The following is a 25,482-nucleotide window of genomic DNA, read 5'->3' on the forward strand; positions in this document are numbered from 1 at the left end:
TACTATGGAGTTTAAAAACACATTTCATCATTTCCCACATAACACGTATTAACACATAACATCACAGGTATGTCACATTAACAGACAGGCCGCATAGCCAAAGTTCTACAGTGAGCCAGGGGTCTATGTTTATCTACTTAGCAGACGCTTTTATCCAGAGTGCTTCCTAAAAGCAGAGTTGCTAACCTGTTATAGTAACTTAGGCTGCGTTCAGACTGCAGCCTGAAGTGACCGAAATCAGATTTTTTAGCCACTATGTGACCTGTATCTGATCTTTTTATGACAGTCTGAACCACACAGATCAGATTTTTTCAAATGTGACCCAGGACACTTGGATATGTGCTCCTGAAACTGATACATATCTGATCTTTTGACATGTGACATCAGTCTGAATGGCCAAAGTGCATTCATCCACCTACACGTTATCAACAAGACACAAACGTCATTATTCTGCTCTGAAGTAGGCGAAAATTGTTAATGAACTCCGTGTCACTGAAGTGAAGCACATCTCCACTCACCACTCTTGGCTCCGTCTCCACATCCACATGTTCCTTTCAACGGACGTCGCTGCCGCTGTCCCACAAAACACCACGACCAAAAACCTCGTCCTTCTCCTTCTCAATCTCCTCCTTAAAACAAGTAAGTTGTTCATGTTCTGGCTCCAGTACGAGAGGAACTTTAAAATCTCCAGGTGCTTGATGCTGCGTCCATGTTTCGAACAACTTCCATAAACACAGAGCACGCTCGCTGCGGTTGACATCGTCGTGTCTCCAGTGTCACATGCGGGACACTTTTGGCATGTTTACTGTTCACACTGGAGTCACATACAAGTCACATTTAACTGGAAATGTGAACGACCTCGAAAAAACATCGGATTTCACAAAAAAATCGGAATTGAGTGTTAAGCCCTGCAGTCTGAACGTAGCCTTAGTTGTCGGTATCAACAGTTAACGTGAAGGCTCGTGCCGCGCTGTTGTCAACTAATTTGTTCATTTGGTTGCTTTCATTGTCAGCGTACGTACTGGAGAGGCTCTGATCACATTCTAACATCATTCTGTTTATGTGTATTTAATATAACGCTGGAATGTACATATAAATGATACTTACGGACATAACTCTCGTGAAACACATGTATTGCCGCTTTGGTTTGAACACAGACAGAACAGACTTTTGCAAAGAAAAAGCAGGAGAGTGCAAAACTCTTAACAGGAATGTCCATTAGGGAGTTTCTGTTGCACGTCTGGAACGCCCCCGCTGCACCGACCCTCCTCTTTAAACTGGATAAATTCACACGTCTGATTTCTCTGTCACTCTTTGTCTTGTATTTTCAGATGGAGTTCTGGAAGACCCGCAGTTTATATACGGTGAGCAGCGGTGAGCGGTCCGAGCGCGCCGACACCGTCTACATGGTGATCCCTCTGCTGGGCGTGGCTCTCCTCATCATCATCGGCCTCTTTCTGCTCTGGAGGTGTCAGCTGCAGAAGGCCACGCGACGCCGCCCCGCCTACCCCCACAACCGCTACCTTTCCTCGGGCCGGTCCTCGCGCAGCCTCCCCCGCATCCTGGTTCACCGAGACCACCTCCACGAGACTGAGTCCGCCACGGCCGCGCGATCCGGTAACGCCAACAGCGTCGCGATAGCTCAGACCACCAACAGCAGCCACCGGACTTCCTTCGGCCAGTCGAGCCGCCTCTATGTTCAGGATGCGTCCGTTTCCGTGGCGTCCCGTCTGTCTGGAGCCACGCCCCCTCCGTCGTACGAGGAAGTGACGGGGCACGTGGAGAGCAGCGGCGACGAAAACTCGGCGCCGTCTTACAATGACCCTCCACCGAAATACGAAGAGATCATCAAGGAAAAGTGAAACTAAACCAGAGTTTGATCCGTTTGGAAACCCGAGCGTCGGACAGTTGACGCTCGGGTGTGTGACGTCTCACCGGCAAAATCAGCGGACGGTTTTGGTGAGAATTTTCTGTGCCAAGTTGCTTTGTTTTTGCCGCACAGTTCTCGGTGATGCTGTGTTGCCGGTGTCGGTGACGTCGTGGTGATTTTGGTGATTTTTTTTGGATTCAGAAACAAACGTCCAAAAAAAAAAAGAACGTTGTCAAGGAAAAGTGAAGTGGTACACAAGAACTGGCTTAAGCCTTATTGATACTTTGCAGTGATATGACGCTGGGGGTGTTCTACATGTATTTCTATGGCGGAATGTGTAGAAGTTAGCATGGGGACGCAGTGCACACATTTGCAAACACAGCCTAAAGAGTTTTAAAACACAAAATGGATTTAAACACACGTTTTTACGACCCTGTGGTCAAAATGAGCGTTCATGGTTCTGTTTAGGAGTTTGATTTTCAACAAAAAAAATTTGAAAGTGTTTAACTCAGGGGTCTCCAACCTATGGCTCTCCACCTCCTTACAAGTAGCTCACCAAAGGATTATACGTACTCAAATTTGATTAATTTCCACCGTAAATGTATTATTTTGACCTTTGTGCACTAATAAATGGATAATGGTTTGATGTTTTATAGACATCTAACTGTACATCTAAGACTCTTATATTGAATACATTTTTTTGCAGCCACAAAAATGAGTAGCGCTTCGGCATTTTCATTTTGTAAAGGTAGCTCGCCGGACGCAAAAGGTTGGAGATCCCTGGTTTAACTTGTTTAACAGCACAAATCATCTCACCTGATGTAGTTACGACTAAAGGCCGCCACACACGACAGGAGAATTTGCCCGATTTTGGCTGCGATTTCTTCTTCCTGAGTTCAGGGAGGCGTGACCCGACATTTTGTCTTCGTGGGTGATTTTGTAGCCGCTGCGCTCCTCGTGTTTGTGGTGTCAGTGTCAGATTGTAACCACGAAACATTAGCGACTCTACGGCAACTGCCAATAAAACAGAGTGTGATGGACACAGAGATGCAAGATACAAACTCGGGATTTAAAGTTGTAAATTTAAACTGCAGCGTCTCATCCACATTATTTGTGGAAGTTGTCCTGCACAAATAATGACCCCAGTCCACAAAAACAGCACTCTTAATCCAGTGTGAGTCGTTCTTTAAAAGTAAAAAGGCCGGAGTAGTTCCTCACGTGTGTCTGTTTACATCCACACAGCGCACGGATCGAGGTGAAGCTGCAGATCAGCGACAGTGACTCTACTTCCTTTGGACTTTATCTCCAATCTTTTATGCTTTAAAAATCGCGCATCTGAAGTTTTGCACCACATTTCACAAATAAAAATAACACAGTTTTGTACGGAAGCCGAGAGGGATCACAACAAAGTCAACAAACCTAACCCTAACCCTAACCCTAACCCTTCCGTAGTTTTGACTTGTGTCTAAACTAGAAGTGCAAAGTCTGATCTTTTGAACACTTCAGAGTCTCAGAGCGAGCGGTTTTACTGTCGACAAACAGGAAACAGCTGACGTGATCTGTGCTTTTAACTTTATACCCTTTGGTCCGCAGACAGATCCCGCTGCAGTCTTTGCGATCGGAGATTTTAAGTCTCATCAGATTCTCCTCGTGTCTGAAAATCGCTTAAGACCGAAAAATCCTGTAATGTGCAGCGGCCTTAAACCAGCTCTTTCTGGTCAGATTGTGTTCAAATAAAGCTCTGATTAAACTCTAACTTGAGTCACAGAGCTTCAGACATAGCAGTGCTTTCAGTTTGCGTCATACCCCCAGAGAATTTTGACGCCACCAGCTGCAAAGTATCAATACAATTTTGTTGTTGGCGCACTTTGGAAAACGTGTACGTTCAACTGCCTCTTTAAACAATCCTTTGCCAAAATGAAAACAGTGAAGCTCTGGCGACATCTGGAAGCTTCTGAATGTGTCGAGCTGTTGTTTACACTGAGGTCACGTGACTCTCGATTTGTTTATCGGCTCCCTGATTCACATTTTTCTGTAAATTAGAAAGAACAGGAGCCTTCACGTCCCCTTAGTACGGACGGGAAAATTAAGGGTCACGACTTTTTAAACGTGACTGAAAATTGAAAGTGAAGTTATCAGAAACCAAAGCCTTCAAACCAGTAATTGTAAAGGATTGTTTGAATAATGGAACTAAAATACATCGAATAACACACCCAGACCATAGACTGTATTTAAATTATAGAAATATATCATGTACTTGACTTCCGTGACTGCAATACCGGACTGAACTAGGACTAAAACAGGACTAAACCAGGTCTGGGACCAGCTCTGGACTGAGACCAGGACTGAGACCAGGACTGAGGCTAAGACCAGGCCGGGACCAGACCGGGACTGAGACCAGGACTGAAACTGGGACCAGACCAAGACTGAGACCAGGACTGAGATCAGGACTGAGACTGGGACCAAACCAGGACTTGAAACTGGGACCAGACCGGGACTGAGACCAGGACTGAAACTGGGACCAGACCGAGACTGAGACCAGGACTGAGATCAGGACTGAGACTGGGACCAAACCAGGACTTGAAACTGGGACCAAACTAGGACTGAGACCGGGACCAGGCTGGGACCAGACTGGGACTGAGACCAGGACTGAGACCAGGACTGAAACTGGGACCAGACTGGGACTGAGACCGGGACTGAGACCAGGCCTGAGACTGAGACCAGGACTGAGACCAAGACTGAGACCAGGATTGAGACCGGGACTGGGACCGGGACTGGGACCGAGACTGAGACCGGGACTGAGACTGAGACCAGACCAGAACTAAAAATGGTTTAGTCCTGGTCCTGATTCAAAGTCCTGGTTCGGTTCGTATGCGGCGCAAAAGTCCCGTATCGCAGTCAAGTAAATGAGAAACGGTCGTTATCCGTTTTTTCCATTTTTCTTTTAAACACAAAATCGAAAACTGAAAAAATGTATCTTTATCTGTTTGTTTTGGAGACAAATAATGAAGAAAATAGCTGTTTTTTCATTTTCTTATTTTTGGTTTTATATTGAAAAACAAATGATATGTGGATTCTTCAGTCTGCAGTCTGAACTTAATCCACTTCTTTATACAGTCTGTGGTCCAGACTAGTTAAATTCTTCATTTTGTGTAGTTTTGACTTAACTGAATTAAGTCCAAACTACTCAGATGAAGAATACTGAACAGAACTCAGTGTGTTTTAACAGATTAAACAGTTTTGTAGTGATTTTACAAAGAGCAGAGTCAAACTTGCAGCTTTCGTGTAACAACTTTAGCCTTAAAAACAAAAACGTCGACGCCGATTCTTTCATCGTTTTTGATCCAACTTCCCAACATAAAACAGCCATCGTCATCTTTATCCTATGTGGCCAACGAAGGAGGAAGCAACGCGAGGCTCTGAGGGGAGAAAGGACGCCCCCGTGTGGTCACAGTGGAGATAACGGCCTTTAAACGGGACTTTTGCATAGGACTGGAGTTACGGTTCAGTTTGTGTTCGCTGCTTTGCTCGTGGTGCTTGTGGAGTGTTTAAAATGTGACCATGACTGCAGGAGAGTAGACGGGGGGGGGGTAAAAGGGTCTGTTGTCCCGGGCCCCAGGGTTTCAGGGGCCCGGAATTGGACCCTAGAAGAAAATGACCTGTGCTTGTCCACAAAAACACGTGGTTTTACAATTTTGTCAAGTTTTAGGTTTATTTAATGCATCGTTTTGTTTTTTTCATATTGATTTGCTGTGAGATCGTGCTGGGGGTGTTCTACATGTATCTCTAACGATGGAATGTTTATCTGTTACCACGGTGACACAATGCACACATTAGAAAACGCTGTCAGAACAGATTGAAGATTTAAGAAGCTCAACAAACAGCACAAATGGATAAAAAAAGAGCACATTTTCAGGAGGCTGTGATCAGTCCGAGCGTTCGTGGTCCCGTTTAGGAGTTTGATTTCCGACAAAAACATGAGAGTGGCGCGAATCATCTCACCCGCTGTGGCTCCAACTAAGTAAATTCTTTCTCGTCAGGTTGTGTTAAAACCAAGTCTAACAGCCTCAGACGGAGCAGAGCCTCTAGTTTTAGCGTCATACCCACAGGGAATCAGATTTTTAGCTTTTCTCACCATCGTCAAACCGGCTTCAGTTTACCATATTTTTCGGATTATAAGTTGCTCCAGAGTCTAAGTGGCACCAGCCAAAAAATATGTAATGAAGAAGAAAAAACATATATAAGTTGCACTTTTTGGGGGAAATTTATTTTCTAAAATCAGAGACCAGGAACTGAAAGTCAAGTTGTAGTAAAAACAATAGAAGAGAAAACAACAGACTGTTTAAGTCACATATGAACAGTTCTTCAGATAATTGTAACATAAACAACAGAACAGAACAAGTTTAACAAACTCTCCATCTCACTCCAAATCACTAAATCAGTTCTTCGTCCTCGGTGTCACTTCTGAACAACTCCTCGACCTCCAGAGGTAAACAGAGCGTCGCTTCCTCTTGGTAAAATGGTCACATTTTTCTTAAACGCTTTTCCACATTCAAGGCTCAAAGGGTTTTACAACAAGGAACCACTCACACATTCACACACACACACTTGCACACCAGTATACGCAGACCCTGGGGGTGAGGTGGGTTAAGTGTCTTGCCCAAGGACACAACAACAGCACTGATCTGTGGGAGCTGGAATCAGACCAGTCAACCTGTGGGTCAGTGGCTCGGACACCTCAACCAATGATGTTTATAATAATAATAATAATAATAATAATGCATCAGCTTTATATGGCGCTTTTTTGGACACTCAAAGGCTGCGTTCACACTGCAGCCTGAAGTGACCCAAATCCGATTTTTTGGCCTCTATGTTCCTGTATCTGATCTTTTAATGACAGTCTGAACCACACAGATCTGATTTTTTCAAATGTGACCCAGGACACTTGGATATGTGCTCCTGAAACTGATACATATCTGATCTTTTGACATGTGACTTCAGCCTGAACGGCCAAAGTGCATTCATCCACCTACACGTTATCAACAAGACACAAACGTCACTATTCTGCGCTGAAGTAGGTGAAAATTGTTAATGAACTCTGTGTCACTGAAGTGAAGCACATCACCACTCACCACTCTTGGCTCCGTCTCCACATCCACACGTTCCTTTCAACAGACTGAACCACAAAACACCACGACCAAAAACCTCGTCCTTCTCCTTCTCAATCTCCTCCTTAACAAGTAAGTTTTTCATGTTTTGGCTCCGGTACGAGAGGAACTTTAAAATCTCCAGGTGCTACTTCCGTAAACACAGAGACGCTCACTGCGGTTGACGTCGTCGTGTCTCCAGTGTCACATGTGGGACACTTTCGGGCCGTTTAATGTTCACACTGGAGTCACATACAAGTTGCATTTAATTGGAAATGTGAACGACCTCGAAAAAACATCGGATTTCACAAAAAAATCTGAATTGAGCGTTAAGCCCTGCAGTCTGAACGTAGCCAAAGACGCTTTACAGAGCATTATTCATTCACTCCAGACTCAGTCGTGGTAAAATACTACTCTAGACATAGCTGCCCTGGGACAGACTGACAGAAGCGAGGCTGCCAATCTGCGCCATCAACTCCTCCGACCACCACCATCACTCACGCACGCACCACTTTCATACTAAACAATGAGGATGAAGTGTCTTGCCTAAGGACACAACAACAGTTTTTAAGACTGGCGCTTCCTGTGGCTCCTGATTTTCCCAGTGTCTCCATCCAAGTCCTGACCAGACCTGCTGAGCTTCTGAGATCTGACAGGATCAGGCTGGTCTGGTCACACACATAACTTCTTTGGTTCTTTTTAAAGACAGTAAAGTGTATTTTTCTTGTTGACGTGTTTCGGCTGCTGCTGCTGTAAGCCGTCGTCAGAACTACATAAAGTAGTGGCAGCAGTATAAAGGGGCGGCAGTAGCTCAGTTGGTAGAGCATTCACCCACTGATTTGAAGGTTGGCTGGTGTGATTCCAGCTCCCACAGATGAATGCTGTTGTTGTGTCCTTGGGCAAGACACTTAACCCACCTTGCCCACTGTGTCTGTGTACACTGGTGTGTGAATGGGTGAGTGGTTCCTTGTTGTAAAGCTCTTTGAGTGCCTTGAAGGTGGAAAAGCGCTATAGAAAAATGTGACCATTTACCATAAAGTACATAAGAAGACAAAATGAACATGTTTGACTCAATGATGTTCATGTCCAGAGCAGGATTCAAACTACCAACCTTTAGATCAGTGAACAAACGCTTTACCAACTGAGCTACTGCCGCTTCCTCTTCTGTGTCACTGTCGTCAGACTCAGCATCAGTTCCAGTTAGAATTATTTGGGTCTTTCTGAATCTCGACAGGATGGTTTTTGTGTCACTGAAGTCCAGGCTTTGTCCATCCATCCAGTGACTTCAGGAAAGTTTCATGGTGCATCCTCCCGGTTGCCATGAAAACGTGTTCTCCATCACCGCCTTTTCCACCAGTCCCTCACAAGTTTCTTTTCTCGCTCACTCCAAACTTTCTTTCTGCTGCTCGATTTCCGTTTTCGGCTGAATATTTCACGACTTGCAGCAGGACAGAGGCTCTTTCTGCAGAGCGAAGTGACACACGAGCCTGTCAGTGTGAACATTTTAATATATAAGTCACGGGAAACACCCAAACCATGAAAAAAAGTGCCACTTATTGTCCGAAAAATACACGTCTGAAATCCCAGCTTAGACCTGGATCGGTTTAGTCCGGGTTTAGTTCTGGTCAGGTCACTCGGTTACACTTACACTTTTTAACTTTACAACCAAACATTCCGATTGACAAAACTTCAAAACGAGCTTGAACACAACCAAACCTTTTTACTTTTAGTTTTACATTTTCAAAGTTTACATTGACCTACGGTGCACTTCTGTCAGCTTTCCATTAGTGGCCTATTATATTCTATACAGTATTACGTTTTATTTTTATTATTATTTACATGTATTTTAACCAAACTCCACAATGTTTACGGTGAACGTGTATTGCAACAAAGTTTGTATTGTATTTTTTATGCACTTTTTCAGTTATTTGCCAAATTTCGACGATCGTTGGCGGTTTTGTGGGCTCGTGTTTTGGTCGTGTGACGCAAACTAGTTTTAATTTGGGTAAACTTTGGACGCGCCTAATTTGGCTCCTGAGTGTTTCGTCCTGGTTTAGTTCATTTAAAGGTGCATTGTGTAACTTTTCTGGCAGATGGAGATGTTATTGCTTTGGGGAGACCAAACCGGACCAAGTTACAGGTCGGATCTGTGGAGAGGCGACCCCGCTCACAGTCAGAATGTTTGTTTTTCAAGGAATTTTGAGAGATAAAACCACCTGTAACCACAACTGCAACTTGACTTTTTTTTCTTTTCTTTATTATTTGTCTCCAAAACCAAAATGAAAAAACAGATAATGATTTGTTTTTTCAGTTTTCGATTTTGTGTTTAAATGAAAAATGGAAAAAACGGATAACGGACTGAACCAGGACTAAACTTGGACTGAACCAGGACTGAACAGGACTAAACCAGTATTAAACCAGGTCTAAACGAGAACTAATCTTGGACTTGAGAGAGCGCTGGTCCTTTCTCCTGCGGTCACCCGATGGTCTGCATGGGTGCACCTCCAGGCCCGTCCCGATACTCAGTCCTAGTTCAGTCCTGGTTTAGTCCTGGTGTAGTTAGATTTTAGTCCTGTTTTAGCCCTGGTTCAGTCCTGGTTCAGTCCTGGTTCAGTCCTGGTGTAGTCCTGGTGTAGTCCTGGCTTAGTCCTGGTTCAGTCCAGGTTTAGTCCAGATTTAGTCCAGGTTTAGTCCTGGTTTAGTCCTTGTTCAGTCCTGGTTCAGTCCAGGTTCAGTCCTGGTTTAGTCCTGGTTTAGTCCTGGTTTAGTCCTGGTGTAGTCCTGGTGTAGTCCTGGTTCAGTCCAGGTTTAGTCCTGGTTTAGTCCTTGTTCAGTCCTGGTTCAGTCCAGGTTTAGTCCTGGTTTAGTCCTTGTTCAGTCCTGGTTTAGTCCTGGTTCAGTCCTGGTTCAGTACAGGTTCAGTCCTGGTTTAGTCCTGGTTTAGTCCTGGTTCAGTCCGGCTTCACAGTTTAAGTCACGTAAACAGGAAATGGTCGTTATCGTTTTTTTTTTTTTTTCATTTTTCATTTAAACACAAAGTCAAAAACTGAAAAAACAAATCATTATCTGTTTTTTCATTTTGGTTTGGAGACAAATAATGAAGAAAACAGTTGTTTATGTGTGTTCTTATTTTTGGTTTTATTTTGAAAAATGAATAAACGAATAATACACGGATTTGCCAGCTCAATGAGACGACACAATCGCAGCCCAAAACTTACGACATGTTGGAACAGCGATACCAAAAAGTGTCAGAACATGGGCGGTGGACTTAAACGTGTCTATCTCTGATTTATATTGACGTGCCATCTCCAGAAAGTTACACACTGGGGCTTTAAATAATCTGAGTCCAGAACATTTACCTTGATTTTGTGTTTTTGACACTTCCAGAGTCACTTTTTTCTGACTTTAATTACATTTTATTTTTACTTGCTGGTCATTTTTTATAAGAACACTTAGAGACAAATCAGAAAAGTAAAAAGTATTTATACACACAAAACAAAAGCTCCAGTTCTGCACATTTAAATCTGTCAAAAAGCAAAAATAATCCTTTAACTCACGAAGGCGGCACTGAGGAGCTGTGTTCATTATGTTCATATGTTAATACCGGTGTAACTACATACATGCGAGTGCGTTTTGTACTGTTTTTATTTAAATGTGTGAGACTTTGCTTTATAATGTCTTCCCTTTTTTCCTCTGAGCGATTTCTGCTTTTCTAAGTCCAAACTGTATTAAGTATTATCAGTAAATATCAATAAAGGGCACTATACAGTCGATGTTTGATATCACACAAGCCTCTTTGTGCTTTATTTCTATTTGAATCTTATGATATGAGGTTATAATGATGTGCTGGGGGTGTTCTACATGCACCTCTGTCGGCAGAATGTTCAGCAGTTTCCACAGCAATACAATATATACATTAGCAAACACTGAAACTACACATTTTCAGGAGTCTGTGATCGTTCATGGTCCTGTTTTAGGAGAAGGTGAGCAGATTTTCAAAATTCAAAACTGGGACACACCTGGGTTGGGATGTTTAGTATAAATAAATCTGTGAAAAGAGTGTGGAACGTTAGGACTGCTTGTGTCTGTCATGATCTGAGGGACTTCTGTCACTGCATTTCTGTATTTTGGCAAAAGACAGTTTATGCTTTATGCTTTACTGTTGGCACAGATCAGATTAGTCAGAAATTGTGATAGTCCTGGTTTAGGCCTGTTTTAGACCTGGCAGCTCTACTGTACATTTATTCAATTACAGGTGGTTTTATAGTTCAAAAATACCCCGAAAAACAAACATTCTGACTATGACCGAGGTCCATCCATCCATCCATTTTCGTCCGCTTATCCGGGGCCGGGTCACGGGGACAGCAGCCTAAGCAGGGACTCCCAGACTTCCTTCACCCCAGACACGTCCTCCAGCTCCTCCGGGGGGACCCCGAGGCGTTCCCAGGCCAGCCCAGAGACATAGTCCCTCCAGCGTGTCCTGGGTCTTCCCCGGGGCCTCCTCCCGGTGGGACATGCCCAGAACACCTCCCAAGGGAGGTGCCCTGGAGGCATCCGGAACAGATGCCCGAGCCACCTCAACTGGCTCCTCTCGACGAGGAGGAGCAGCGGCTCTACTCCGAGCTCCTACCGTGTGACTGAGCTCCTCACCTCCTCAGGTATTTTTGAAATTGTATGCCTCTTTTTACTGTTTGCAGGGATCAGATTAGTCAAAAATAGAAACACCTGGGACATTTCTTGTATTAAACTGGGACAAATCACTGGTTTTGGGTAAATTTGCTGGGACAGAGGACACAGGCTCAAAACTGGGACTGTCCCGGGTAAATAAAGATTTCTGGTCATCGTAGTTTAGGTGTGTCTGTGTGTGTGTGTGTGTGTATATATATATATATATATATATATATATATATATATATATATATATATATATAAAATCATTCAGCTCAGCTCCTCTACCAGAGTTCTGAGAGCCTGAGAGTTCTTCAGTATCTTTGCTATTCCAGTCCTGCACTTTTCTGGACTGAGATGTTCTGTTGTTTTTCCTGGTATCTGTTGTAGTTTCTTCCAGTTTGGGGGTTACAGCCCCGAGTGTCCGATCACCACAGGCTCCACTGATGCCTTCACTTTCCAGGCTCTCTCCAGCTCCTCCTGGTATTTCTCTCGTTTCTCGTGTTCCTTTTTCCTGATATTACCATCGCTTGGTATTGTGAGCGATGGTAATATGTATATATATATACTGTATGTATATATATATATATATATATATATATATATATATATATATATATATATATATATATATATATATATATATATATATATATATATGTATTTCAGCTACAAATATAAACCTTTAATTACAAAAGGAGCAGCTTCAAAGCTCAAATTTAAAGGAATAAATTTAAATAATTCAAAAAGGACATAAGAAAACCAGCCTCTTTTCTCTCAGTTAGGCCCAATGAGCTGGCAAAAAGTTTCAGGTCATTCTTCAAGTGTGTTATGTTTGGTTTTATCTTAAAAAAAAAAAAAAAAAAAAAAAAGACATTTGTGAATAAAATGTTTACCTAAACTCAATAAATAGTTTATACCAAATTCCATTCTTTTATCATCTATTAATACACCAAATTTTATTTTTTACGGTTAGAGGGACAAACCATAGACTGTATAAAAGATGTAGCTTGGGTCTATGATGCAAACTGAAGCCAAGACTGAAAATCAAACCAACATTTTTACACAAACTCACATAAAAAGAAAAGATGTTCCAAATCCTCCTCCCCTGTGTCACAAACAGTGTTGGAGACTAACAGATTACATGTACCAGAGTTACGTAATCAGAGTACAAATTATGAGTAACTGTATTCAGTTACAGTTACTGTTTCAGTGAGAGGTAATTGGATTACAGTTACTTTGTTGAAATAAATGGATTACACGGCGGTATTTTCCTGTTTTCACATTTTGAGCTATTCCCTTTTTTTTTTTTTTTTTTTCGGTAATTCCACTCATTGCCGGACACTAAACTAGGTCTAAACCAGGTCTAAACCCAGGTCCAAACCAATTCTAAACCTGGTCTAAAACCAGGTCTAAACTAGGTCTAAACCAGGTCTAAAACCAGGTCTAAACTAGATCTAAATCAGGTCTAAAACAGGATTTAACAGGACTAAAACAGGACTAAACCATACTGCGTGGACGTGTCTTCTATCAATAATATTTTTAATTTGGTTCAGTAAAGACTTGGCCTTTTTATTTTCTTTTATCAGACAAAACTTCTTATGTGAAGATTTCCTCGTCTTTGCTTCTCTACGGCAAATCAAGTAATCCAAAGTATTCAGATTACATTACTCACTTTAAGTAATTTAATGGATTACGTTACAAACTACATTTTGGTGTATGTAATCTGTAATCTGTAGGGGAATACATTTTAAAAGTAAACTTCCAAACACTGGTCACAAAATACACATTAATCTGTCTCAAATTTGATTTTTTTTTTTTTTTTTTTTTTTTTTCATAATAGACCAACGTGTTTTATTTTGACACGCCTCTACCGGAAACGCTCGCTTTGTTATTTCCGGTGCTAACTTTAACTGTCCCGAGTGTCGCTTCAAAATCAGGTCAGTGTCCGGGTTATTATCATGTCGTTACTTTTTCTCCCTCAGACTTTAAATCCCGCCAGTTTCAGATTTGTTTTTTGCAGCGGTGCGTTTGTAGCGACGCTTAAATGTGAAGTTTGTCCAGAGTTTAGCCACCTGTTGCTAAAGAGTTAGAGTTAGCCTCGGAGCTAAAACATGGATTCTGTGGGAATTTAACCGACAACCTCATGAAAGATGCTTTAACATGATTTAATTAAAACTGTGACGCTTTGTCTGATTATAAACTGCACTTTTAAGACGGCAGCACTGGAGAAAATGACCTAGAAATGACCTCGTTTCATGCACGTGTTATATTTACTTTTCTAAACACTGAAATTAGTAGTTTAGTCCTGGTATAGTTTTAGTTTAGTCCTGTTTTAGTCCTGGTTCAGTTCTGGTTAAGTCCTGTTTTAATCCTGGTTTAGTCCTGTTTTAGTCCTGGTTCAGTCCTCTTTTAGTCCTGGGTTAGTCTTGGTTTAGTTCTGCTTTAGTCCTGGTTTAGTCTTGGTTCAGTCCTGTTTTAGTCCTGGTTTAGTCCTGGTTTAGTTCTAGTTTAGTCCTGGTTTAGACTTGGTTCAGTCCTGGTTTAGTCTTGGTTTAGTTCTGGTTTAGTTCTGGTTCAGTCCCGGTTCAGTCCTGGTTCAGTCCTCTTTTAGTCCTCTTTTAGTCCTGGTTTAGTCTTGGTTCAGTCCTGTTTTAGTCCTGGTTTAGTCTTGGCTTAGTCCTGGTTAAGTCCTGGTTTAGTCCTGGTTTAGTCCTGGTTTAGTCTTGGTTTAGTCCTGGTTTAGTCCTGGTTTAGTCCTGGTTCAGTCTGGCATCGCAGTTTAAGTCACGGAAACGGTCTTTATTTGTTTTTTCCATTTTTTATTTAAACACAAAATTGAAAACTAAAAAAAACAAATCGTTATCTGTTTTTTCATTTTGGTTTTGGAGACAAATAATGAAGAAAATAGTTGTTTTTTCGTTTTCTTATTTTTGGTTTTATATTGAAAAACAAACCAACGAATGACACACGGATTCACCAACTCAATGAGACGACAAAATCGCAGCCCAAAATTTATGATGAACACACACACACGGAACAGGATGTACACAGACATTAATAATAAATAAAATAAACACTGAAATATACAGGCAGACAGACAAAAGACATGTACATTTCCAACAAGAAAAGAAATTAGATCCAGTTGCTGTTTTTTGTGACTCCATCCTTGTTGTTTGCTTCATTTGTTTTGGACAGGGAGGATGTATCCAATGGACAGGTCTCCGGTCCCAGTCCGAGACCCAGACTTCATGGAGTCCATCAGTAAAACCATGAGAGTCCCGGACCGGCTCAGCATGGGACTGGGCCAAGACCAGGACCAGGATCTGAACCAGACTGAGGTCCATCCGGTTTACAGCATGCAGGTCCCTGACAGACTCACCTACGCAGGTAACAACAAGTAATAACTGGGTTTTTACTGATACTTATTTAGAAGTTTATTAAAATTTTTATATAAATATACTTTTTTTACTCTGTTATTGTGATATATTTTGGTGTGTGAGCTGTTGTGTTCAAGTCATTTCTCTTGTGGATCAGTAAAGTTTGTTAAGTTGTTGTCTAAGTAACACAACAAATGTCAGTCTGTTCAGGAAATCTACAGCTCACAATGCTCTGTTCCACCTTGTGATGTCATGAACTGGTACTTTTCAAGATAACAGCTGCTTTTTACCTTTTGTTCAGTGGCAACTAGGAGTGTGCAAAAATATCAAAATATTGATATATCGTATTGTTTAATGTGATGATACAGTATTGATATCGTGGGCTGCTGTATCGATATATCACCAAGAGTATTTTTTGGTATATTTGACTAAATTACTTTGTTACAGCTACATTTTTGTTAGTTGTTTAGATGAGGAGTGTCAAACTCAAATTCACAGAGGCCAAAATTAAAAACTGGGACTAAGTCGTGGGCCAAACTAAGTATTTACTGAAAATTTTCAACAACATCTGCATGTTTTCTCTTCTATCAATATATGTAATGTTAAACATTTTCTTATTAAAATAAATGTTTAATTTTGTTTTGCTTAAACATTGATTCCAGAACAAACAAAATATTAAATATTAAATAATAAAATAAATGAATAATGTCTTTATGGTCTATCTGTAGTTGGCGGGCAGCTCTAATACATGTTTGATATGATCTTGTGGGCCAAATTTAATGATATCATGGGCCAAATTTGGCCCCCGGGCCTGAGTTTGACATGTCTGGTTTAGAGGAAAGAAACTCGTTAATGTGACACATTTGACATTTTCACTGTTTTGATGATTAAAATGTTTGTGTTTCATATGAAATTTGCACCAGAAGTGGTTTAACAAAGACTTCTAGGATCACAGACATGATTTAGGCTTTTATTTTTTATTGCATATATATCAGATCAATTTGAAATATATCGTATCGAATCGAAAGTGCACTGTATCGAGATATGTATCGAATCTGCAACTTCTGAATGACACCCAGCTCTAGTGGCGACTGTAAGTTTCAGAGCTGAAATGATCCATATAATTCTAGTGACGATGTTTGGAGTTTAAAAACAGAGTGGAATTCCTGTATTATGACATGACATCACAAAGTGGAATCGAGTGAAGGAACTCAGGACCTGTTTACACAAGAACACTTGTGGGTAAAAACGACAAAATATTTTATGGGAAGTGCCTTTCGTTTAGACAGTGACGGCGTTTTGTGGCTTAAAAACTAAAAAATCTGAAACCAGCCTCCAGAGTGTAAAAGTTGAATACACTCCGCCATAGTGTTTCCATCTACACTAAACAAGATGCAAAACTCTGATCAGATCTGCTCAGGTCATGTACACGTTTACATCACATACATACAGTACACAGAAACAAACATGTCAGATGGCATGCGTACACAATCCAATTCCATACACAATCCAGTTCCATACACTTTTGCGTCACCAGATTTCCTCCTGAAAACTCTTGTCTAAACGTGGAATAAAAAGTGAAGACGCAACGACACTTTTGTGTCTTCTGTTCAGACCGTCGTCATATAAATGTAGCCTCAGCCCAAAATTTGTGCGTTAGACATGTGACAGAAACAAAACCGAACTCCAGGTCTGTTTGTGACGAGGAAACGACATTATAACCGATCAGAAAACTGCGTAACATGAACCCTTTAGTCCATGAAACACTGTGTACATCTGCGTTTGTGTCATCAGAAGCTGCAGACCTGAGTCCCAGACCTCAGTTTGGTCCGAAGTCCAAGCCCCCGGTCCTGGAGGTGTGTGTGGAGAGCCCCCTAGAGGCCCCCCACAGAGACTCACAGCAGGTACCCCCCCCAGCTCTCACACAAACACCGCCTCTGTCAGTCTGGACCCTCTTTACATTTGAGCTTTTTTATGTTGAATCATGTGTGTCTTTTCTGCTTTTGCCAGAGTCCCATCCGGCGTTCGATGAGCGACCAGAGCTTTGGGACCCCGGGGACCCACAACAGGGCCCTGGTCATGCCTCGGCAGAAGTCCTCCTCGTGAGTAAAACTGAACTAAAACTGAAACTTTACAGCTCAACATCAGAGACAAACACTGGCCACGTTTACATGATGTTTTTTTTTATTGTTTTGAATTAAATAGTTCTGAATTAAACTATTCTCCTTCGAGTTTGCATAGAAATAATAATTCCGACTTGAAGTTTACATGGAGAACACCGAGCCGGGTCGTATCAGACGGTCGACCCAACGAGCATACGCCAAACAACCGGAATTATTTTTAAGAATAAATGTTTACATGATCGAGGAATAAATAAATTTGGCTTTGAAGTCGGAATAAACCACCCACTTACTTAATTCAACTTAATTCTAAATAATCATTTCAATCAGTCAATAATAATAATAATAATGATAATAAAATAATAATAATAATAATAAACTATAACATACTAATAATAACACAATAATATAATAACATAATAATAACACAATAACATAATAATAATATTATTATTATTATTAACATAATAACATAATAATAACACAAGAAGAGTAAAGAGTTTCTGTGACTCTTCAGTACCAGATCGTCTTGACCCACTTGGTTCTTGGTTCCACTTTCCTCTCTCCGCTTTCAGTCGCCGTCCCGTCCGCCTCCCCTCCGTGTCGCCCCAGCCCCCTCCCGTCGCGGCCCCGCCCCCACCCCTTGGCCCCCTCTCCGCCCGCTCCCTCATGCAGATGGGTCTACAGGCCTCACAGCGCCTCCTGCAGGTCGTCAACAGCAAGTACAGGTCTGCTTTGAACCGGCTGCATGCTCCTAAAGTTCTGTTCGGTAAATTTTGGGCATGATTATGAAGCTGTGGAGCTGTGTGTGTGTGTTTTGTTTTGTTTTTCTAACCCAAAATTTGCTTAAAGTGGTTTTGCCGCTTTGTTGCTCCAACTAATTATCGTTTTAACATTTATGGCTTGGCTTTACTTACACTTATGCTCATTGTGTTTGGTCCAACACTGCCCTCGTGTGGCCAGAATTAGACAATGGCTGAAGAATTTGATTTAGACTTGGACAAATTTTACTGATCTACAAGGGAAATTAATTAAATTCTCTAAAAAAAAAAAGATTAAAATAAAATAGAAAAATAAGTAATAAAAAAATCGTATCATCAAGGACATAGGATTATCTGTTACATAAGTGTGAGTTGTTGTACAGTTGTAGGGAGTATTATCTTTTACATAAAGGTGAGTTGTTGCAGTTGTAGGGAGTATTATCTGTTCCATAAGGGCAAGTTGTTGTACAGTTATAGGGAGTATTATCTGTTACATAAGGGTGAGTTGTTGCACAGTTGTAGGGAGTATTATCTGTTAAAAAAGGTGAGTTGTTGTACAGTTGTAGGGAGTATTATCTGTTACATACGGGTGAGTTGTTGGACAGTTGTAGGGAGTATTATCTGTTACATAAGGGTGAGTTGTTGTACAGTTGTAGGGAGTATTATCTGTTACATATAAGTGACTTGTTGTACAGTTGTAGGGAGTATTATAGTATGAATGCAGTCGTGTATCTCTCATTGTTTGAGTGAAGCTGAAAAAATGAAAAAACCAAACAAAAAAACACCAATTGCAGTTGTGCAATTGTGTAAAAAATAGTGCTGTTTGTTTATATGCATTTTTATCGACATTCCGTTCACAGTGTTCATTTTAAAGGGACAGTTCTGAATTTTGGACATAGGTTCTCATTTCCTCGTGAGGTCAGGGTGTTGGAGACGTGTGAAGACACTTTAAAAAAATATTTCATCCAGTCCTTGTATTTGCAGAGGTCGCTGGTGCTAGACTAGTGCATGTCAATGGTCATAGTTTATCCTGCCACTAAAAACAGTCTTACCCACTCCACAAAACACCTGAAACAAATCTATTATTACACCAGACTGTCCATGTGAATGTCTGTCGATAGAATAATGTTTGAAATAAAACTAACATTGCATCGCATGAATCGTCACATGTTGAAGGACTATTTTCTCATATATCAGTCCACCGCTGCCGAACTTTCTATCAGGAAGTACAACTCACTGCTGCTGCTCAGACAGAAATCCTTCAAATGCAAGTAAAAGTAAAATTATTTTATGGACACAGACATTCACATGGACAGTCTGGTGTAATAATAGATTTTCTTCGGGTGTTTTGTGGAGTGGGTAAGATTGTTCTTAGACTACGTTCAGACTGCAGGGCTTAATGCTCAATTCGGATTTTTTTGTGAAATCCGATGTTTTTGTGAAGTTGTTCACATTTCCAATTAAATGCGACTTGTGTGTGACTCCAGTGTGAACATTAAACGGCCCAAAAGTGTCCCACATGTGACACTGGAGACACGACGATGTCAACTGCAGCGAGCGTCTCTGTGTTTACGGAAGTTGTCCAAACATGGACGCAGCATCGAGCACCTGGAGATTTTAAAGTTCCTCTCGTACCGGAGCCAGAACATGAACAACTTACTTGTTTTAAGGAGGAGATTGAGAAGGAGAAGGACGAGGTTTTTGGTCGTGGTGTTTTGTGGTTCAGTCTGTTGAAAGGAACATGTGGATGTGGAGACGGAGCCAAGAGTGGTGAGTGGTGATGTGCTTCACTTCAGTGACACAGAGTTCATTAACAATTTTCGCCTACTTCAGCGCAGAATAGTGACGTTTGTGTCTTGTTGATAACGTGTAGGTGGATGAATGCACTTTGACCGTTCAGGCTGAAGTCACATGTCAAAAGATCAGATATGTGTCGGTTTCAGGAGTAGGGATGGGCATGATTAATCGATTAATCGATAATTGATCATTAAGAATTTCATCGATTACGTTAATTTTAATCGACAAACCGAATGTATGTTCCTGTGTGTAGTGTGACCAAACAGGTGTGTACATGTGTCTCTGCATCAGAAGGAGCGAGACACAAACAGTGGGTCAGTCTGCAACGTACCGAAGCACAAATGTGGATTTAACGATGATTTGTACAAGAAATTCCAGGCTTTCTGTTGCGTTCGGGACAAGTGTGAGTCCATGTGCACAGTGTATAAAGCAGCACATATGTTTCGGTGTCCAGTGGGAAAAAGTTTTACCAGGTGAGAGTCGCTCAATGTGGATGACGAGTCCCCACCTCCCTCCCCCTGTACGGTGTCCTGGTTTTGACAAACACAAATCTGGTCACACTAACCTGTATTCACCTGAGTCATGTCTTTTAATCGGACAGAAATTGAACCACATCAGCGACACAAGAGCTGTAGTTTTATCTTCGCTTAGTTTATGCAAATTAGTGATGTGGTTTTAAGTTTTGTTTCTGTGAGAGTTGAACAAAACTGAATTAAACACATTATAATGTCAAACGGCTGATGTGGATCTAGAGTCGTTATGGTTTATATGTCGTAAAGTTGAATTTATTTATGCAGATTAGTAGTGCAGATAGTAATAATAATGATGATCATTTTAATATAAAAACGTTAATGATTAATCGATAATCCATCATTAATTCTTCCGACGATCGATTAAGAAAATTTAATTGAATGCCCATCCCTATTCAGGAGCACATATCCAAGTGGCCTGGGTCACATTTGAAAAAATCGGATCTGTGTGGTCATTAAAAGATCAGATACAGGAACATAGGGGCCAAAACATCAGATTTGGGTCACTTCAGGCTGCAGTGTGAACGCAGCCTTAGTGGCAGGATAAATTATGACCATTGACATGCACTAGTCTAACACCAGTGACCTCTGCAAATACAAGGACTGGATGGAATATTTTTAAAAACTGTCTCCACACGTCTCCAACACTCTGACCTCACGAGGAAATGAGGCCCTATGTCCAAAATTCTGAACTGTCCCTTTAAAACACTGAAATATCTGATACTTGAGACATTTACAGACAAAGAACGTGTTTTTCAGCTCTTCTCGGCGTGTGTTAAAACTGCAGAACGCAAAGCTCCAAGTTGTAGTTTAATGCCAAAATAATAAATGACGGCGCGATGATGCCGAATCCTACGAGGGTCACAGATTAAGAAAATAAAATGGAAAAACTAAGCAAGTACAGAGCAGTGGGCTTTAGTCCCTCTCACCTTTTTGGTTGAAAGTCAAACTCCTAAACAGGACCACGAACGCTCGTACTGACCACAGACTCCTGAAAATGTGCGGGTTGAATCCATTTTTCGTTTTTCTTGAGTTTTCAGGCAATTTTAGAACCATTTTTGTCCGTGTTTGCTTATGTGTGTCACCATGGTAACTGACGACCCTTCTGCACTGTCCCCACTTTAGTTTGTCCATTTGTTCTTGTCTAAACTAACTCGCCTCACCGCTTTGCCCTCGCTACGCACTCACAACTCCAAATAAGAAATAACCAAACTAAAGTGACAGAAGCTGATGTTGTTTTGCGTCTGTTTTTGGGCTGAAGGTTCATGAGAGACGAGCCTCCTCCTCCTCAGACTCAGACTCAGACTCAGCTCAGACCAGAGGCGGGTCCAGGACAGGGTCAGGTGGAACGCAGCAGCAGCAGAAGGTACAAAACAAAAGAACCGCCTTCGCCTTTCACTATTTTTTAATTCTGTTGGGAAGGGAAACAGTCTGAACGGAGGTTTGCAGTCACACACCTCTGACTCACTTTTGCATTTATGGAGTTCGCAAACAAATTTCTCGAGCCGTTTTCCGCTGTTAGGTACGGAAGCCGAGACGGGTCGCAACAAACGCAAATGCAATTACAATTACAAACGCCACAACACAAACGCAAATGCCTCAACACATTAAAAAGCCACAATACATTAAAAAAGCCACAACACATTAAAAAGCCGCAACGAAAGTGACCGCGGGACTCTATTTTCCGATGGACTGATCAAGCGGCAAGTGAAGAAGAAGAACTACAACGTGAAAAGTAAATAACGGAGAAGTTGGAAACGTAAGTAAAAGTAATTTATTGTTTTATCATTATTCATTTCGCGTTGTAGTTCTTCTTCTTCACTTGCCGCTTGATCGGTCCGTCGGAAAATAGAGTCCCGCGGTCACTTCCGTTGTGTCTTTTTAATGTGTTGTGGCTTTTGACTACTTTAAACTCACTCAGAATGGAAACAGTGCAGCCTTTAGTCTTGAACACACCGCCCGAGAATAACTCCTGTAAGAACACTTTCCCATAAAGCATTGCGGCCAACATAATATGCCGCACCTCAATGTATATACAGTGCGCCCTCTACTGGGAAACGCCGGAAATGCAGGAAAAATAAAACATCAACAAGGTTTATTGTTGTAATTTATTCAAGTTCGGCGGGCCGGATTAAAAGGTTTAAAGGGCCGCATACAGCCCCCGGGCCGTAGTTTGCCCACCCCTGCTTTAAACTCTAAGATCTATGGGGAAAATTAATGGAAAATTGACTTTACTGTTGAGCTCCACAGAGGATTGTGATTGAATAATACGATCACTCTGTTTGAGATTAAAGGTATTTTCAAATTCTATGGTGAAGCCAGTTTAATAATGACCTGTTTTCTGTTTGTGTTTGTGTGTTTGTCTGTGTGTGTGTTGTGTTCAGGGCCATGGAAAACTGGAGCGCGGAGGATGAGGGCGGAGCAGCGGTGGAGCTGATTGTGCTTCGTCGACAGGTGAGAATGTGAAATAATAAAAACAGAACGTCAAATACTCGGAAATAAAACAGAAACACTGACGCCACTTCAACAGTTTGTTTTAAATAAGAATACAGCTCTAGTTTACATTTATATAAATGGACAGAGTTAACCCGCCGCATTGCAAATAGGAAATGAGCATGGCCTCGTCGTTTTGGTCTTAAATGTTCGTATGAATCCGTTTGATGTGATCCTGCTGTTTTTATTTCGCTGTTTTGTCCGTAAATCAAGATATGAACATTAATAACGGACAAATCCAGCACCGCCCTTCAGATTTGATTGACAGCGTTGCTAAGCTAAGGGAAGGGGCATTACCTTCAACAGCCTCGCTCCTGATTGGCTCTTTGGTTGCTATGATACTTAGACCCCGTCCACACTAGTTCGTATTTGAGTCGTTTTCGTTGTGGATGCAGTGTTTGTTCACACTCCAGTTCCCACGAATTCATGTTCGTACAGATCTGATCCAGCACCGTGTGGACGCCTGAAAACACTGATACTCTGATGTAGGAGCTCGAGTCTCGTCCTTATTGGACCACGTCACTGTGACTCGCTCCTTCCTGATGCTCTGGGTTCGTGACATCGATCATGTGACGATATTGTGGAAAAACTGTTTAAACAAACCAGAGACAAACGGGAAACAGCGGAGCTAGAAATACTTTCACGCTTACCCTTTTCCTCGGCTCGAAATCAGCTGCTGCAACTTCCACGTGACATTGTGACACCAGCCTAGTCGTGTGACATGCATTTCAAGCGGTTTTGAGTTACTGTGCGGAGGGAAGGCTTTGTTTGCGGACACAGAAACGACATGTCTGGATGCAAATCATTTCCAATACAGTGATACGGTGATTCGTTTCAGTGTAAACGTGACCTTAGACTTAGAAAACAACAGGGAGAGGCAGGTCAGGGCCAGAGGTGTGAGATCTCATATTATTAGCCTGAATGATTCTGATAATATGAGCCCACACTCAGTGCAGCTCAACAGGCCGAGCTAACAGACTGAAACTGTAAACAAGTGTGTGTGTTAGTTTCAGAGTAGTTTCAGAGTAGTTTCAGTGTAGTTTCTGTGTAGTTAGCTTCTCCTGCAGACAGATATAAGGAAGTGTCCACCAGAGTCTGAAGAAGAAGCCTGGATGAGCTGAGAAACGGATTTGACCAAAATAAACTTTTGCCCGGTTGACAAATTGAATTTCTCCTTTTTCCAATATTATTATTATTCGGTTACAGATTCGCCCCTATAACTGCTCTATGCTCCTCGATGAGCTTCGTTTGACTAGAGCCCAATGATGTCACACTCACTCAGTCCACTGCTTTAAGTCTGTGGTTTTCTTTTTTAAAAGGTGCATTGTGTAACTTTTCTGGTGGAGGGTCTGTCAATCGCTTTTCTTCATGGAGATGTTAGTGGTTTGTCTGGAATGTTCCACAGTGTGGCTTTAAATCTTTCTCTCATCATGGAGACCAAACCAGACCAAGTTACAGATCAGATCTGTGGTTTGTCAAGGAGCTATAAAAAAATCACCTGTGATTGAACAAATGTAAAGTAGAGCTGTTTAATGTCACACTGTGGAACATTCCAGGCAGAATTTTTTTTTTTAAATCCATAAAAACAAGTTTTTCCAGCAGAAAAGTGACACAATGCACCTTTAAAAACACATATTCTGCATTTCTGTTCAGTGTTATGGGCCTTTATGATCTTTTGTTTCCTGAGTCTCGTGTTTTACAAAAAGATGAAGCCATTCTGTTGAAATTCTTCTTCTTCTTCATCCACTTCTCCTCCTCCTTCTTCACCTCCTCCATCTCCTCTTTCTTCTCTTCCCTCTCTTCCTCTTCCTCCTCTTCCTCTTCCTCCTCTTCCTCTCTCTGTTTTCATGTTTGGAGGTGGTGAAGATGAGTCGTCGTTTGGCGTCGTTGGAGCGTCACAACAGCGAGCGGCGGAGCACAGAGTTTGTTTTGTTTTGTCTGCTGGGCTCGGCGTGTTTGCTCAACGCTTGGCTCTGGATTCGGAGATAACCACGACGGACGACGGACGACAACGCTCCGGGTTTTTACACCACGGACACTTCCTAAGTTTGATTATTATTTAACACGGAGTTTATGGAAGTTAAATACAAATGTTACAGAGACGATTTACTCCAGACTTCTCATCTGTGTTAGGTTTGTTTTTGTTCAATCCTGATACAGACACTGTTATTTTTCTTAAAATATATTTTAGCCTCACTTTAGTCCTGGTGTAGACCTGGGTTTAGACCTGGGTTTAGACCTGGGTTTAGACCTGGGTTTAGACCTGGTTTAGACCTGGTTTAGACCTGGTTTAGACCTGGGTTTAGACCTGGTTTAGACCTGGGTTTTAGACCTGGTTTAGACCTGGGTTTAGACCTGGTTTAGACCTGGTTTAGACCTGGGTTTAGACCTGGTTTAGACCTGGTTTAGACCTGGTTTAGACCTGGGTTTAGACCTGGTTTAGACCTGGTTTAGACCTGGGGTTAGACCTGGTTTAGTGGCAGTTTTAGTACTTTTTAGTCTTGGTTTAGTCCTGGTTTAGTCCTGATACAGACCTTGTTTATTCATATTTTAGCCCGACTGAAGACCTGGTTTAGATCTGGTTTTAGTGCTGGTTTTACTGCACATTAGTCCTGGTTTAGTTCTGATTTAGTTTTTATTCAGTCCTGACTAAACAAGGACTAAATAGCTCTAGTTTAGTCCTGGTTTAGTTTTGGTAATGTTTAATGTTTATGTG

The 25,482-nt window shown here is 41.6% G+C and overlaps 2 protein-coding genes across 3 annotated transcripts in view; both read left to right on the forward strand.

Annotated features, from left to right (window-relative positions):
• The window catches only part of LOC110175027 (transmembrane gamma-carboxyglutamic acid protein 3), a 29,767-nt gene extending 18,960 nt beyond the window's left edge, over nt 1–10,807 (forward strand). Inside the window, exon 5 of the mRNA XM_020941151.2 lies at nt 1,332–10,807. Within this exon, the coding sequence (XP_020796810.1) occupies nt 1,332–1,862 (531 nt within the window). The 3' untranslated portion in view covers nt 1,863–10,807. The remainder of the gene's footprint in view (nt 1–1,331) is intronic.
• Nucleotides 10,808–13,572: 2,765 nt separating this feature from the next.
• On the forward strand, nt 13,573–25,027 carry LOC110175031 (mitochondrial fission factor homolog B). 2 transcript variants are annotated; one of them, XM_055148348.1, is made up of 8 exons: nt 13,573–13,625; nt 14,884–15,075; nt 16,860–16,969; nt 17,076–17,167; nt 17,761–17,913; nt 21,535–21,639; nt 22,658–22,727; nt 24,624–25,027. In XM_055148348.1, exons 2-8 carry the CDS (start codon nt 14,889–14,891, stop codon nt 24,753–24,755), a joined length of 849 nt encoding a protein of 282 aa, XP_055004323.1. In that variant the 5' UTR covers nt 13,573–13,625; nt 14,884–14,888; the 3' UTR covers nt 24,756–25,027. The 2 variants fall into 2 exon arrangements, with proteins under 2 accessions (XP_055004323.1, XP_055004324.1); XM_055148349.1 differs by lacking the exon at nt 17,761–17,913.
• Nucleotides 25,028–25,482: the final 455 nt, after the last annotated feature.

This window comes from Boleophthalmus pectinirostris, unplaced genomic scaffold (assembly GCF_026225935.1).
Source record: "Boleophthalmus pectinirostris isolate CB_2022bp ecotype Guang Dong unplaced genomic scaffold, ASM2622593v1 HiC_scaffold_12, whole genome shotgun sequence".
Taxonomy (NCBI): domain Eukaryota; kingdom Metazoa; phylum Chordata; class Actinopteri; order Gobiiformes; family Gobiidae; genus Boleophthalmus; species Boleophthalmus pectinirostris.

What these genes read in the sequence shown, in the direction of transcription:
- LOC110175031 (XM_055148348.1), top strand. Translation starts at nt 14,889, where the DNA reads ATGTATCCAATGGACAGGTCTCCGGTCCCAGTCCGAGACCCAGACTTC. An exon ending in GTCGTCAACAGCAAGTACAG is followed by an intron (nt 17,914 to 21,534) that starts GTCTGCTTTGAA and finishes TTTGGGCTGAAG; the next exon opens with GTTCATGAGAGACGAGCCTC. An exon ending in GAACGCAGCAGCAGCAGAAG is followed by an intron (nt 21,640 to 22,657) that starts GTACAAAACAAA and finishes TGTTGTGTTCAG; the next exon opens with GGCCATGGAAAACTGGAGCG.